A 16215-nucleotide genomic window follows, 5' to 3' on the forward strand; every position below is an offset into this window, starting at 1 on the left:
AACAGGGAAGTCACTGTTCATCTAAGTCAGGATCGTGAGGTCTCCCTTGCAGGGTTTGTTGAATGAGAGGACTAGAGAATGTAGCTAAAACCCTCGGGCAGCAGAACACTCACCATATGGCAACACTGTGGGCATTAGGGGACATCTGCCAGACTGGCACACCTCCAGCTTTTTGATCCCTAACCCCTCTCAGGGGCCCAGGTTTCCAAATACAGAAAGAATGTAGTTCTGGCCTCAAACAATGGCTGTTAGAAGCATGGCCTCAGGACTACAGATCTTTCCTACGCTGAGAAGGGGAACTATATATCAGGGAGAGTAAGAAATTTACCCAATGTCTACCTCTTAGCAGGCATGTGATTCCCCCTCTGGTAGGACAAGCAAACGACTGTGGGAGTCTTCTACTAAGTCCCATCTACCAGTGGGGTGAAGAATCTGGATTTCTACCTCACAGCCTGCTTTCCCTCAGGAGGTTATGCTTCTCTGGTTTATAAACACCTGCTTTTTGAGATATTCAACAGTGTGGCCCAAGAGTCATAAGCACAGAGGAAAAAGCAGTCTCAGAAAGGTTGTAAGATAAACAAGAAGCAGTACATTACTGTATGTCCACATGACCCCAAGTAAACTTTCTCTCATAGAGCCTTCCAGAAAGTGCTCTCATGGCACTGCTGGACACATCCCAAGCCATGGGCAGCTCTGATGTTTGGAGGCCACTCACTGTAACATCTCAGGTGAGCAGCCTCACTCACCACCACTCACGACCACAATTCCCTAAAGAGAACCAGAAAGAAGGCCTCAAACACCTCTATTCCACCACTTGGGCACATCCAGTAACCCAGAAAACCAAGACCAGTCAGTGTCCCCAGGGAGCACTTGCAGACACTGACCAGCAGCTGTGACAACTTGTGTACTCACTTTTCTGACAATGGGCTGTTGGCCTTCTACACAGCCATACCAGTTTAGTAATTTATTCCAGGCCTCCGTTGGGACCAAAACATAGTCCAATTCATCAATTAAATGTTCCTTCAAGGTCTGACTCTCAGGATCTGAAAAAAGAAAACACCTCATAACTCACTGCTCTTCTCCCCAGAAATATTTGTTTTATAGGATTCTCATGTACTTTTCAGAAACAAAATTATTTATAGAACGGGTACAAAATTCCAAAATTCTGTCACTGGCCATAACACAGAGCAGAAGTGACAACTGTCTTCAGCCACGCCTTCATAGGAACATGTATTTCTTCTATAACGAAGTGGAGTAGGGAGAATAAAAAACTCCAGTTTACATTTTCAATACGCTTCCAGATTCCACAATGAAAACTGTTAATTATGAACATTTTAACATAATATCCTATTTAGGGAAACTTCATTGAGGTCAAATATCTTCTGAAAGATTTACTAAGAAAACAACAAACACATCATTGAAGTTAACTTTATTTTACCAAGAGTCATTCAGTATTCTTAGTTTTCCAAAGGCCAAGCTGAAACCCAGCTGGACAACCTCTTATGGAGGGGGGAATGTCTTTAACACCCTAACATGCTCAATGTGCACCTCACAACCCCCACAGGCAGGCAACATGACTAGGAGTGGATGTCCATGATCAGAAACACACTCCCGCAGCTGAAGACCAAGGAACTGGATCAAGGGAAGAGTGATCACCTCCCACCAACGGAGCCTCCCTGTGCCCAGCAACACCTACTCCTGCCGTAATGGTTGCAGAAGTATCCAGAGTGGTGCAACTCATCTGTAACTCGAGGCATATGATGTTAAAAACCAAAACCGTAAACAGCATTCACAAAGTGATGGGGGCTTCCCATCACCCACATCCCCCGGTGCCCTCCACCAGTTTTTTTTTTTTTTTTTAAGATTTTATTTATTTATTTGACAGAGAGAAATCACAAGTAGACGGAGAGGCAGGCAGAGAGAGAGAGAGGGAAGCAGGCTCCCTGCTGAGCAGAGAGCCCGATGTGGGACTCGATCCCAGGACCCTGAGATCATGACCTGAGCCGAAGGCAGCGGCTTAACCCACTGAGCCACCCAGGCGCCCTCTCCACCAGTTTTTACCCAACCCATCAGCTCTTCTGCCTTTCCTTGCAGCAAGCCTCAGACCTCACCCACCTCTGCTGTTTTCATCTGGAGGGAGAACAGGAAAGGAATTAAATAGCAGCGGAGGACAGGAATACCAAGGTGAGATGGACGAACGGATAAACATGATGGGGTATATACCCACAGCGGAACACTATTCAGCCTTCAAATGGAAGGAAATTGCGACACATGATGCAATGATGAACCCCGAATATTATACTAAATAAAATAGGGGAGTCACAGAAAAACAAATACTGAACAATTCCACTTAAGGGAAGTGTCTAGAGTAGACAGATTCAGACACAGAAAGTAGAATGGTGGCTGCCAGGGGCTCGGAGGAAAGGAGACTGGGAGTCACAGTTAATGGGTAGGGGGTTGCAGTTCTGCGTGGTCAAAATGTTCTGGAAATTGGTTGCGGAACAATGTGAATATACTTAATACTACTGAACTGCACACTTAAAAATGGTCAAGAGGATAAACTATTATGTGTATTTTACCATTAAAAAGGGGGGTGCGCCTGGGTGGCTCACTGGGTTAAAGCCTCTGCCTTTGGCTCAGGTCATGATCCCAGAGTCCTGGGATCAAGCCCTACATCGGGCTCTCTGTTCAGCAGGGAGCCTGCTTCCTCCTCTGTCTGATTCTCTGCCTACCTGTGATCTCTGTCTGTCAAATGAATAAATAAAATCTTTAAAAAAAAAAGGGGGGGGCCTGGATGGCTCAGTGGGTTAAAGCCTCTGCCTTCAGCTGAGGTCATGATCTCAGGGTCATGGGATCAAGCCCCACATTGGGCTCTCTGCTCAACAAGGGAGTCTGCTTCTCCCTCTCTCTCTCTGCCTTCTTGTGATCTCTGTCAAATAAACAAAGAAAAAAAATCTCTAAATTAAAAAAAAAAAAAAGGATGGATCCTCCTTATTGATGAGCCAATCACTTTCCACAGCCTGTCTGGCACGATTATTAACAGAACAGGCCTTTTCTGCTGAGGAACAGAAGGATGATCCACTGGTATCAGTCTGCTTGAGACAAAAGCTTCCCCCTGAAACTGACACTTTTCTGACAATTGATTTATAAATTAAACTTCTGAGTCATAAATTCAACTTTTCTTTGATTTATAAATTAAAAGTCATTGAAGTTATTCACTTCTTGGCTTTCTTGAGGATATATGCTTCTTTGTTTCTAACACTAAGCAGATCTGGCTACACACACTGTGCCAAGCAGCAGCCAGAAATCTCCAAATGTGGTAAAGGAACAACAGCTTTCAGCATCACCAACCCCAAGTACATCATTTCCACAGGCCATTTTCCCCTCTAAGGATCCATGATGATTTTTGCACACATCAAGCTTACACGCTCAGTGCAAATGCAGGGAATATGACTGGAATTCCCAATGCAGTTCACGACTTTCACTTGAAACAGGACCAATCTATAGGCATCATGCTCAAAATCACACAGAGGTTTGGGAATGAGGATTTAGTCTCTGCAAATTTCTTTCACAAAGGAGAATAAACGGGGAAAATGAGAGCACAGCTTGGCCGAAGCACAAGGATTTCATCTGATATACAGTAGAGGCAGCGGTGGGAAGCAGAAAAGGGGTGCTCTGCATACAACATAAGAAAGGACAGGCAAGACCCCATCCTTCCCACATTTCCAAGAGCCCTATCCAGCCACTTCCATGTCCTTAGGTGGAAGGTAGCTGGATTGGGACTGAGAGGTGACTGAGAGCCTGGGAACTAAGGGGGTGATTCACCAGAGACAGGTCATTCCTATACTGCCAATGTTCCAAGCAGGTTCTGAACAGAAAGTACTTCTCACCTCCTAAGCACAAAGCAAATGTTTCAAGGAAAAGCCAGATGACATTAAATTGGAGGACGATGGAAGAAATGCTTTCCCTTAGCTGAAGGTCATCCAAATGATTTCACAAAGCTCCTCTAGCCCTTATCATTAATATTCTTATAAGCATTAAGAAATCTTCTATTAAAAAAAAAAAAGGAAAAAAAAAAAGAGAGGCACCTGGCTGGCTCAGTCAGTAAAGCATATAACCCCTGATCTCAGTGTCATGAGTTCGAGCCCCACAATGGGGTCAGAGATTCCTTTAAAAGAAGGTGGGGGGGGGTGCAGGGGGAGGAAAAGTGCAAACACGCTGCTGTGCTCTTTCGCCAGCTTCATGGTGTGATGCCACCATCTGACCTACATCAAGAAACAAAGCAATGAATTATGATGTCACCTGACATCTCCTAAAACAAGTCTCACCTGAAGCACTGACCATTTTTAAAAACACCCAAGTTAATGTTAAGTACTTGGATCAAACCTCATACATGTCTGTCTTCCTACTGCTCTGATTTTGAACACAATCAACAAACAGATCACTCTCATTCTGCTTGCAAAAGAATCTGAAGCTAAGGGGCGCCTGGGTGGCTCAGTGGGTTAAGCCGCTGCCTTCAGCTCAGGTCATGATCCCAGAGTTCTGGGATCGAGTCCCACATCGGGCTCTCTGCTCAGCAGGGAGCCTGCTTCCTCCTCTCTCTCTCTGCCTGCCTCTCTGCCTACATGTAATCTCTCTCTGTCAAATAAATAAATAAATAAATAAAATCTTTTAAAAAAAAAAAAAAAATCTGAAGCTAAGCAGAACACAGCCTGGGAAAGGTCAATTGTCTTATCTATGCATCTACAGGTACAAGCCCAGCTCTGGTATGTCATGCATCATTTTTTCAATCACTTCTTCCAATGGGAGCTGACCGTGATAATAACTCTACTTTCCACCTCTCCTCACACACTCCTATGACAATCATCATAGGAAAGCTAGATGGATGTAGACAGGTCTACAAATTGTTCCACTGCAAAGGTAACACAGAAAATTCTGGTGCGCAAATTTCAGACTCCAGATGCAGTTTCAAAATGATAACCTATTTCTTTCCATTCCACATGCTAATCTAAAATCTGACAGCTCTAAAAAAACTAATCCCCAGGGGCGCCTGGGTGACTCAGTGGGTTAAAGCCTCTGCCTTCGACTCAGGTCATGATCCCGGGGTCCTGGGATCAAGCACCGCATTGGGCTCTCTGCTCAGCGGGGAGCCTGCTTCCTCCTCTCTCTCTCTGCCTGCCTCTCTGCCTACTTGTGATTTCTGTCTGTCAAATAAATAAATAAAATCTTTAAAAAAAAAAAAAAAATCCTAAGCCCCAAAAAGAAAAATACGAGAAGCACGCTCTTGTGTGAAGCAGGTAGTTTAGGGAAAAAGTAGTTTCATTCCTCCCAGAGGGTCTTACAAAGACTTCTGGTACAGATGCTCATCAAGGACACTTGTTTCTATCCATCACAACAGGAAAGTCAGATTCACAACATCCATGTTACTGATAAACATGACCTCAGGTCACTGCCTAGGTGGGTATTTCAGTTAGAAAAGCAACAGGATACTATACCTGAAAAGAGTCCGGAGTTATCTATTGGGCCAGGAAATAGATTGTGTTCACCCACATTGTACATATCCCAGCTGTCGAAACCCACATACTTCTTCCACTGCTTGAACCACCGGCTGTCAATAAGATACCTAGAGACAGATAAAAATTTACTATACCAGAAAAACTGAGGTTATAAGTTTTTGCAGTTGCTCCTTTAATTTTTTTAATGATCTTTTCACCCGGAGAACACACATTTCCCATTCAGAAACACATTTCAAGAACAAGAGCCGGGCTAGGCCTCAGATGGCACAAAGAGCATGGCCCAGGACAAGAGTCCATTAAGTGAAATGTTGAAAGAATGATTATAGGTGCCCCGCTGACTCAGTCAGTGGAGTGTGTGTACAACTCTTAATCTCGGGGTCAGGAGTTCAAGTCCCATGTTGGGCACAGAGCTTACTTAAAAATAAATATTTTTATTAAACAACAGGAGTCTGGGTAGCACAGTTGGTTGGGTGTCCAGCTCTTGATTTCAGCTCAGGTCATGATCTCATGGTCATGAGACCAAGCCCCATGTCAGGCTCCTCATTCAGCATGGAGTCCGCTTGAGATTTCCTCTCTCTCTCTCCTTCTGTTTCTCCCCCAACTCACGCATTCTTACCCCCTCTCTCTCTCAACAAATAAAATCTTTAAATTAAAAAAATAAAAAAGAAAGAAAGAACGAACAAGGGGTGCCTAGGTGGCTCAGTTAACCATCTGACTCTTGGCCTCAGCTCAGGTCCCGATCTCAAGGTTTTGAGTTTAAGCCCAGTGCTGGGCTCTCCTCTGGCATGGAACCTACTTATTAAAAAAAACTAATAAGGGGGCACCTGGGTGGGTCAGTGGGTTAAGCCTTTGCCTTTGGCTCAGGTCACAATCCCAGGGTCCTGGGATCCAGCCCCACATTGGGGGGGGGGGTCTCTGCTCAGCAGGGGGCTTGCTCCCCCCTCCCCCTCTGCCTACTTGTGATCTCTCGCTCTCTCTCTGTCAAATAAATTAAATAAATAAATATATATATATATATTTATAAATTTTTTATAAAAGGAATGAGTGAATAAAAGGAAATGACTGGCTTCAAAATGCTTATTTAAGTGAAGTCCTCCTATGGCTAAAACCTTGTTTGCCAATGAGCAAGTCATTAATTTCATAATGATCTTTATAGTGGTCCTTGTCCAGAACAGAAAGTTTGGTTATACTGCTCAACATGAAAAGCATTAAACTAATTCTCTCTCTGAAAATGGGATAATAACACCAAACAATTCAAGTTTTCTTTGAGTACCAAAGAAGACATTATAAAAAAATGAGTGCTAAAAAAAAAAAAAAAGGTACACACACATATAATAGTGTCTAGGTATGGTACTATACAAATATATAGCCTCTAGTTATTCCTGATCTGGTTATATTTTTAAAGTATCCCTATGAGAAAAATGAAAAAATAAAAGAATCACTATGCTGTTTTACAACTAAGAAGTAGTAAATCTCTCTGGGAGAAAAAAGCACAACATTTATATTGGTGAGTCCTTTAAGTATATATTTTTATTTTTTTTTTAAGATTTTTTATTTATTTATTTGACAGAGAGAAATCACAAGTAGGCAGAGAGAGAGAGAGGAGGAAGCAGGCTCCCTGCCGAGCAGAGAGCCCGATGCGGGACTCGATCCCAAGACCCTGAGATCATGACCTGAGCCGAAGGCAGCGGCTCAACCACTGAGCCACCCAGGCGCCCTTAAGTATATATTTTTAAATATTTTATCTATCTATTCATTTGAGAGAGTGTGGGAGAGGCAGAATGAAAGAGCACAAGCAGGGGGAGAGGCACAGGAAGAGAGGAGAAGCAGTCTACCCACTGAGCAGGGAGCCCCACTCGGGGCTCCATCCCAGGGCCCTGGGATCATCACCTGAGCTGAAGGCAGATGCTTAACCAAATGAGCCACCCAAGCACCCCAAGTCCTTTAAGTTTTTATAAAAAAATAAACCTCTGCAATCAGGCAGCTTCCCAGAGGCCACAGGATCCATAAGTACATCCAAACCTTTAAAAGGCTCTTTTCCCTCCAAACCCCTTGAATAATATCCTCCAAACACTTTTAGTGTGTGACCTTAGTCTATCTCAAACTTCCTCTGATTCCTCTGAATATTCTTCATATATCACCCCTATGCAGGATAACTTCTGCTTGCCCTGCCTCTCACAGCTTGGCCAGCTGTACAGCCCTATCTGAGTTCCTCCTAATCCCAATGTTTCCTTTCCCTGGTCAATTCCTCTGTTACCTTAAGTGGCATTATCAACACCACCATCATTTCTTAAAAGATGGATGTTCAATCATATTCGAAGCCAAGCCAAGCCCTAGCTTTCTATTCTTACATGATAATATCGCCCGGGAACATCTTCACTAGTAAAAGTATTGTCCCTTCTACTAAACAGTTAAGAAACCTCATGTCTCAGACTTGCTTTTCTAAACTTTGTACTTTTAATCTTTTCATCTAGGCTCTAAGCTATCCTCTCCCGTTCCAAAATGCTACTGCCACAATTATTTTTGACATTTGCTACCAAAATAACCTGGAGTTCTCAAACATTTGTCCAACTTCTGACCTTGACATCTGTTCGGCAGTTTACAAGTTACAAAAGTATCTCTTCTCCTCAACCCATAAGGTGGGGGTGCCAAATATTGCTACCCTGGCTTTATCAGTAAGGCAAGGGGGTCTGGGAGGTGTGGTCGCCTTCGCTCAAGGTCACACAACGAGTCCTCGAAGGCAAAGGGCTCTTCCCATCCAGAAGGTCCCCGTAAGCACTCCCCTTCTCCCCCTCCTGCAACCCTTGCCCCCACTGGGTCCGCCCTCTGGGGCTCCGAATGGGCCAAAACAACCCTCACACTTTCCCCTAGGAGATTCTCCTGAGAGGCAGGGTTCAGGATACCTCTCAGGGTCACTAACACCGCCCCCGCCCGGCCCCTACCCAAGCCGGAAAAGAGGGGTCCGGTGTGAGGGCCAGAGTCCCTGCCCCTGAGCCTGGGCAGTGGAAACGCGGGTCCGGCGCTCACCACTGCGCCCCTCGTTGGAGCGTGGTCCTCATCAAGGCCCCGAGCTCGGATTTCTGGGTCTCCGCATCCGGTCGCTCACGACAGCCTCCACCTTCCGCCATCTCGTCCGCGGCCCGGGCCCAGCCGGCCCGGACATCCGCCTCGCGCACGGCGTGCTGTGGGCCGCGCCCACGCACGCACGCAAGCACGCACGCGCGCGCGCGTCCAAGCCCCACCTAGCGCCGCGGCCTGGAACTCCCGCCGGTCCGCCTCGCATGCACCGCCCTTCTCCCACGGGTGCGCGATGGAGCCCGGAGAGGACCGGAAGAGGAGGTGGGCGCTGGCAATCTAGCCGCCCCTTCCTCCCGCCTTGCGGGCGGAGCCGCGAGGTGTTTGTTTTGCACCCCTTTCTCCGTCTAGCCCGGCCATCTCTCTTTTAAGCGCTTGACCACAGGCCCCTCGGCACTTCTGGCACCCCGTCCGGGCCCGCGGTGTTAGCCTGCTCTTAGATAAACCCAGGTCAGGTCCGAGAAGCCATGGAACTAGCTCTTCTTGCTTTGAGCTGGAGACCTTAGGCCAGTCGTTAGCCGTCCAAACGTGGGATCGGGGTGCCTGCCCTGGAGGCCCTACAGGGATTTGGGGGACTGCTGGATGCACCACCGCCGTGAGACCGGGACCCGAAGATGTGATCTAGTCATTAACACTCCTCTCAAACAGTATAGACGCCAGAATCGTAGCCCACGACTGAATTCCCCAAACCCTCCACACTGAGCTAGCTACTTGCCTTGTCAGGGAGACATGCAGCCGCTGAGTGGCGATAGCAACAGGGGAAGGAGGTGCCCAATGTGCTGCTTAATTTGTTGCAGCAACAATATGCATTGTCCTGAAACTGTGTTTTCCACTCGACCCTACATACAAAAAGCACAGCCCTCCTCATGGAGTGGGAAGTAAGCCTGGAGCAAGGAAGAGACCGGGCAGCTAGCTAGCAGCTGGGCTAGCAGTTCCTGCCCTCAAAAAGAAGTCACACACCAAAAAAATAATTTAAAAAAAAAAAAAAAAAGTGGGGCGCCTGGGTGGCTCAGTGGGTTAAAGCCTCTGCCTTCGGCTCAGGTCATGATCTCAGGGTCTTGGGATCGAGCCCCGCATAGGCCTCTCTGCTCAGCGGGAAGCCTGCTTCTACCTCTCTCTCTGCCTGCTTCTCTGCCTACTTGTGATCTCTATCTGTCAAATGAATAAATAAAATCTTAAAAAAAAAAAAGAAGTCACAGTGCGTGACTTCAAACAATCTAATGGGGGAAGAGATCCTGCACAAATAACCCCAGGGTCAAGCAGTGTGTAGTAGGTAAGTTCCATTAAAGAGTATGAACCAAAGACTGTAGACTCCCGAGCTTGTGAAAGGCAGACTTTAACTTGGTAGCATTTGAGCGTGGTTTTAAAAAAACAGAAATTGGGGCACCTGGGTGGCTCAGTGGGTTAAAGCCTCTGCCTTCGGCTCAGGTCATAATCCCAGGGTCTTGGGATCGAGCCCCACATCCGCTCAGCGGGGAGCCTGCTTCCTCCTCTCTCTCTGCCTGCCTCTGCCTGCCTTTGCCTACTTGTGATCTCTGTCAAATACATAAATAAAATCTTAAAAAAAGAAAGGAAGAAAGAAACAGAAATAAATGGTGGTGCATGCTACAGGAAGGGAAATTACAGGATCAGTTTCTGGAACAAGAAGGGCAGAATCAAAGAGTGAGGGTTACACCAATTAACCTGGGCACAGACTACTGGAAAGAACCTTCCATCTAAAGCTAAAACAGAGGCAGAAGGGTCACATATTCAGCTTTAAGATAAAAGATACTGTAAAAGGTTTTGGAGCAGAGACAATACGGCTGAGGCTGCTTCATACCACACTGGTGAAGCCCAGGAGAGACCTATTAAGAACCTTTAACTGGAAATATGGCAATGAGGGAGGAGAGGAGAAACATGAGTGTTGGGGATGGAGGAGGGGAGCACTGACTAGGTTAAAGCATGGTAGGGCATTTGAGCAGATTTACTATTTTCATGTGTGGTTTTAGCTAATTGAAATTAACATGAATCAAATTTGCACCGCCTGGGACACCCCTCGGGCACCATCTGGTAACACAGGGCCTCTTGGCAGTTGGGTAGATAGGAGAAGAAAATGAAAGGAAAAGGAATTAAAACTGCCTTGAATAACTGAATAACCTTATAATTTATAGCTGTTAATCCTCCGCAGACAAGAGTTACCACCACATGGTAATTCTACATCTGGGAAGCCAACCCTGACAATCTGAATGCCTTTCTGTGAAAGTTATCTGAACGTGTTAAAAACTTTGTGAAGTGAGAAACACTACCTTTAGTCCTGTTATTTATGGATAAAGAAAGCTGGGTTATCGACATGACTTCAGAACCTACATTCGATGGTGTCTACTCTCTTCTTTTTTTAACAATTTCTCCTATACCATTTATGGCATGGGTCAGAGTCTTAAGGAAGTAGGACAAATCCTCAGCACCACTAGAAAAGGGGACAAAACCTAATTATAATTAAGAAGACTTTGGAAAACCTTTCTAAGGCAGGATCTCTTCAGCTATTAAATGGCTGTAAAAAAAATCTTGCTCTAATTAGAGGTAGTTCCTTAAAAATATATACTAAGATCACAAAGTGCTAATAGTAAAATGCGAGGAATAAGGTGAAACTTCGTAATCAAAAAATCATTTCAAGGGGCGCCTGGGTGGCTCAGTGGGTTAAGCCTCTGCTTTCGGCTCAGGTCATGATCCCAGGGTCCTGGGATCGAGCCCCGCATCGGGCTCTCTGCTCAGCAGGGAGCCTGCTTCCCCCTCTCTCTCTGCCTGCCTCTCTACCTACTTGTGATCTTTCTCTCTGTCAAATAAATAAAATAAAATCTTTAAAAAAAATCATTTCAAAGGTATTAAAACATGTTTAATGGGGTGCCTGGCTGGCTCAGTTGCAAGATGCATGTGACTCTTGATCTTAGGGTCATGAATTCGACCCCCATGTTGGGTACAGAGATGACTTAAATAAATAGAAATCTTAAATTAAAAAATAGAACGCTTTTAGTGAGTTTCATTAAAATGTTAAAGATTGGGGAAACAATGAACCTCTGCCTGTGTGTTCCTGCTGTTGTGGGTGACCTGTGGGTTTGGGAGGAAATGGGGATTCAGCTCAGGAGACACCCTTGCACCAGGGTCATGTTCTCTGTTGGGCCTTTTACCCTAGGGAGAGGTGTAGGCCTAGTAGGGCGCTCACTTGGCCTCATAACCAAACCCCAGAGCTGAACAAGCCACCCATTGCCATGGTAGCTTGGGCCACAAGAACAGGAAGGAAAGCATGAAGGGAGCTACAGGAAACAGGTTTGACTGATTGGTCACATACTGCTTGATCTTGGACTGTAATGACCTAATTGAGAGTTTGTAATGTCTGGGTGTGTGAACTTTAAGCTTTATTTGGTTCCAAATCATAAACTTCTTGCCTTGGCTGGCACTGTGGCTTGCTCTACACTTGACTGCAGTTGGCCTCTCCAAGGTCAGCAGTGGTCCTCACTAGGCCAGCAGTGACAGAGCACATGTGGCAGTGTTCACAAATCCTGGGCAGCTTTTGATTACAGCTCTCTTTGGGGGAGAATTATTGTTAATTCCTTCTTGTCTGTGCTCCTTTAACTCGGCCAGGGGACTATGAAAAAGTAAAAGGCTCTAGAAGTACATTTCAGAAGAATTAAATAAACATCTTATCAGTGAGATTATCACCTCTTTTATAGAAGGGTTAGATTACTGGGGAAGGTGACAGGCAAAGACCAGAAGAAATCTCCGAGAGGAAGTGGGATCACCTTTCCTACCCTGAAGACTCCTGCTGTTGGGCAGATTCCATTCTGGTAATGCCACTGTTGGTGGCCAGCTGTGCTTGGGCAGAGAGTGTGTGGGTTCCTGGGCCTCAGTGTGGCCAATGTCTTCTCTTCCTCCTCTAATTCTATTACCATCGATGTCTCCCCAATACACAAGTATTTAGCTTTTAATTTTGTTGGTTGCCCTTTGTACAGAGCAAATTCTCAACAGGCATTTCTCAGATGCATGAATATAAGAATACCAGTTACTAGTCATTTGTTCATTTGACTGGTAATCTATCACATACTGGTACTCACAGTCCCTACCCTCCTGAGATTCACAGCCAGTATGGTTGGGGAAGATGTTTTCACAAGTAATTATAGTTGGTGTGTTGTGTGACAAAGTGCTCCAGGAACATGGAGGGTGGTGTTGCAAATCACTTTGCTGGGAAGGAAACGTAAGCAACTGGTATAGGGAAACAAGACACGCTAACATTCCCCCTGGGCTTTTGGGCACGTATGATGAGTCTGCAAGGGATGCCCATGGGACCAGGGTGTCTTTGGATTCACATACTCATGGACACAGGCATAGTTATGTGCTGGCGACAGAGGAGGCTAGGGTAACAGGTGCTCCTCTGCAGGAAGACTCGGATGCCTCCCTGTGGAACCAGGTGGCCTGTAGGATCGTAAGACACCCCCAAGGCAGGCTACACCTTCCCCTGGATACAGCTTGGACTCTAGGCATTTGGATGAAGTGGGCCTGTTTTGTGGTCTCTTACTCTGGCCTTTCTGGCTGTAATTAAACTAGGCCTGGAGAGGGGGGTATTGGGGAGGAGGTGTTCTGTCTGAGAGATGATGATGGAAAGGCTGCTGGATCTCTGCCTAGCACAGCACTGTCATATCAGGTCAGTCTCAGTGCCTCTGGAGGCAACTAACAGTTGGTCATTTTTGTTTTGCTTTCCCACATAACATATCTGAAATTGAGCTTTTTTTTTTTTTAAGATTTTATTTGATAGAGCATAGAAAGCACAAGTAGGGGCTCAGTCCTGAGCTGAAGGCAGACCTCAGCTGCTGAGCTATCCAGGCACACCCCTGGAGTTGAGTTATTGATGAGGTCAAAGCTAAAGGATGCTGGGGCTCAGAGTTTGCTTTTCTACTACTCGCAGGGTTAGGCTCCAAACCCACGAGCCCTTACTCCTTAGGCAAGAACTTCTCTTGTGGGGTACCTGGGTGGCTCAGTGGGTTAAAGCCTCTGCCTTCGGCTCAGGTCATGGTCCCAGGGTCCTGGGATCGAGACCCACATCGGGCTCTCTGCTCTGTGGGGAGCCTGCTTCCTTCTCTCTCTCTGCCTTCCTCTTTACTTGTGATATCTGTCTGTCAAATAAATTAAAAAAAATTTTTTTAATCTTTTTTTTTTTTTTTAAGATTTATTTATTTATTTGACAGACAGAGATCACAAGCAGGCAGAGAGGCAGACAGAGAGAGAGGAGGAAGCAGGCTCTCCGAGGAGCAGAGAGCCCGATGCGGGGCTCGATCCCAGGACCCTGGGATCATGACCTGAGCCGAAAGCAGAGGCTTTAACCCACTGAGCCACCCAGGCGCCCCATTTTTTTCAAATCTTAAAAAAAAACAAAAACAACTTCTCTTGTTTGTGCTCCTAGCTACCAGTTCAGCCCAGCAGTGCCTGATGCAAAGCAAGTGTCTGGTAACTTGTGGGACCAGCTGGAGATAGGCTTTATATTTAGCGTCATCCCAGCTGTGCCACACCTCCATGCGTGGAAGTATGCCCTTCCAGCCTATTTGTTGATTGTCAATATAATAAAAACCTACCATCTTCAGGGTTCACTGCCCATTCTATATAGATCCATGCTGCATTCTCTTATGGAAATCTTTAGGCACCGTTTTTACTTAGTATTATCCAAAAGTTTAAACTTAAAAGAGATTTAATGAACTGGGGTGCCTGGGTGGTTCAGTCAGTTGAGCGTCCAACTCTTGATTTCCACTTGGATCATGATCTCAGGGTCCTGGGATTAAATCCTGTGTCAGGCTCTGTGATGGGTGTGGAGCCTGCTTGGGATTCTCTCTCCCTCTCCCTCTTCCTCTTCCCCCCACTCTTCCTTTGTGCACATGCTCTCTCTGCCTCTCTCTCTAAAAAAAAAAAAAAAACAAAAAGATATAAAGCAATTTATTGAACTGATAGGGTCAGGAATACTTCTGAGAAAATCAACTTGTTTTATTTATTTATATATTCATTTATTTTTAAAATTTTAAAAAAGATTTTATGTATTTATTTGAGAGAGAGAGCATGAGCAGGGGGATGGGCAGAGGGAGAGGAAAAGAGAGAGAAGCAGACTCCCAATAAGTGTGGAGGCTGACATGGGGCTCGATTGGAGGACCCTGGGATTATGACCTGAGCTGAAGGCAGCTGCTTAACGGCTGAGCCACCAGATGCCCCAAGGCGCTCCTATTTTTAATTAAAAAAAAACAAACAAACAGAAAAAGCTAGGTTTAAATGTTGTTTATGAAACTACATTGAGACAGAATGAGGAAGTCATCTGATAAAGAGCTAACTGTAAGAAGTGTCAGTTTTTTATCAGATTTTTTTTTTCAGTTTTATTGAGGGTTAATTGACCAATAAAACTAAAATATTTAAAGTGTACATATGGTAATTTGATGGACTTCTACATAATTTTATGAGATTTAATGCTTTAAAAACAAAAAGAGAACCCAGAATTTCTGGAAGAACTCCAAAAACGAAAGCTTCCGAAACTGAGTAACAGCAGGGCCCATTTCCTTTTCGGAAGGCCTGCGGCCTGAATGCTGTTGCCGCTCCCAGAATCAAGCAATGCCCAGTGGCCGCTTTAACCGAACACGGGACCTCAGGCGGCCTCACCGGATTCCTCCGCTCTTACTTGCCACTTGAACTGCTGATTCACGATGGGGTGGGGCAGGTGCAGGTCAGAGCCAGCAGCGGTTTCATGGCTGAATGATAAGGAATGTGTATGTGTAGGAGTGTGTGTTTGCATGTATTGGGGGGGAAATGTCCAGTTTCTTGGGGAGGAAGGGGTAGTGTTAACTGGCTTTACTCTGATTCTTCCTGAAGGAGGGAGTTGGAAATGACTTTAAGTTAAGGGAGGCAGGCCGCTTGAAGTCTTAGGAAGATACTCCAGCCAGGGGCAGCCACATTGGGAACTCCTAAGTTCCCTCTTTGGCAACCCCAGGCATAAACTGACAGGAAAAAAAAGTGGGCGACTAAGACTGAGTCACCAGGCAGCTCAGGAGGGAAGAGGTTGATTGAAGTCAGTTCGGAAAGCCCTGGGATCCCATTTAGAGCCTAACCAGACAATGTGGCCTGGGCCACGCTGACCCTTTACAGGAAAGGGGAGAGTTGGAGCAAAAAGTCTGTCCTCACATTCAGCGGGTAGGTAGCTGAGTAGGATCCTAAGTGCCCAGAATTTCCAAAGCAGTATCCCTGGGTGAGGGCCATGGAACATAAGCTTTAACAAGTACCCTGGTGATTCCTGGAGGCTCTATGCTTAGCCCCCCAGAAGAGGACCTGACACATCTTGGACACTTGGTTATGTGGCTTCAGCTTCAGCTGCTCCCACCCCCCGCCCCCGAAACCGTACTTGCTGAGGAATGAGGGACACTCAGTCCACAAGCACTTGCCCCAGCAACCGTTATGAAGTATCCCTTCTCACGGCCCCTTGACTCCACCCTCGTTCCCCCAGCTGTTCCTGTTAGCCGACCCAGGATTGTGAATCCATAGGCCTCCGGCCTAGGCACCCACTGGTTTATTTCTTGTCACTCTCCCCAGGTGATCTCATACTCTCCAGTGGCTACTTACTGTCCCC

The 16215-nt window shown here is 45.9% G+C and overlaps 1 protein-coding gene across 6 annotated transcripts in view; it reads right to left on the reverse strand.

Moving 5' to 3' along the window:
* Positions 1–8726, reverse strand: part of USP4 (ubiquitin specific peptidase 4) — a 52268-nt gene extending 43542 nt beyond the window's left edge. Inside the window, exons 1-4 of one of the 6 annotated variants that reach the window (XR_004280369.1) lie at positions 8544–8726; positions 5496–5623; positions 913–1043; positions 592–768 (exon numbers count right to left, since the gene is read on the reverse strand). Coding sequence is in view for 4 of the 6 variants with exons in the window: in XM_032319602.1 (XP_032175493.1) it covers positions 913–1043; positions 5496–5623; positions 8544–8644 (360 nt within the window). In the remaining 2 variants the exon portion in view is untranslated. Of the gene's footprint in view, positions 1–591; positions 769–912; positions 1044–5495; positions 5624–8543 lie in introns of those variants that run through there. The other 5 variants (XM_032319602.1, XM_032319612.1, XM_032319638.1 and 2 more) reach the window with 5 other exon arrangements.
* Positions 8727–16215: the final 7489 nt, after the last annotated feature.

This window comes from Mustela erminea, chromosome 1 (assembly GCF_009829155.1).
Source record: "Mustela erminea isolate mMusErm1 chromosome 1, mMusErm1.Pri, whole genome shotgun sequence".
In the NCBI taxonomy this organism is placed as follows: domain Eukaryota; kingdom Metazoa; phylum Chordata; class Mammalia; order Carnivora; family Mustelidae; genus Mustela; species Mustela erminea.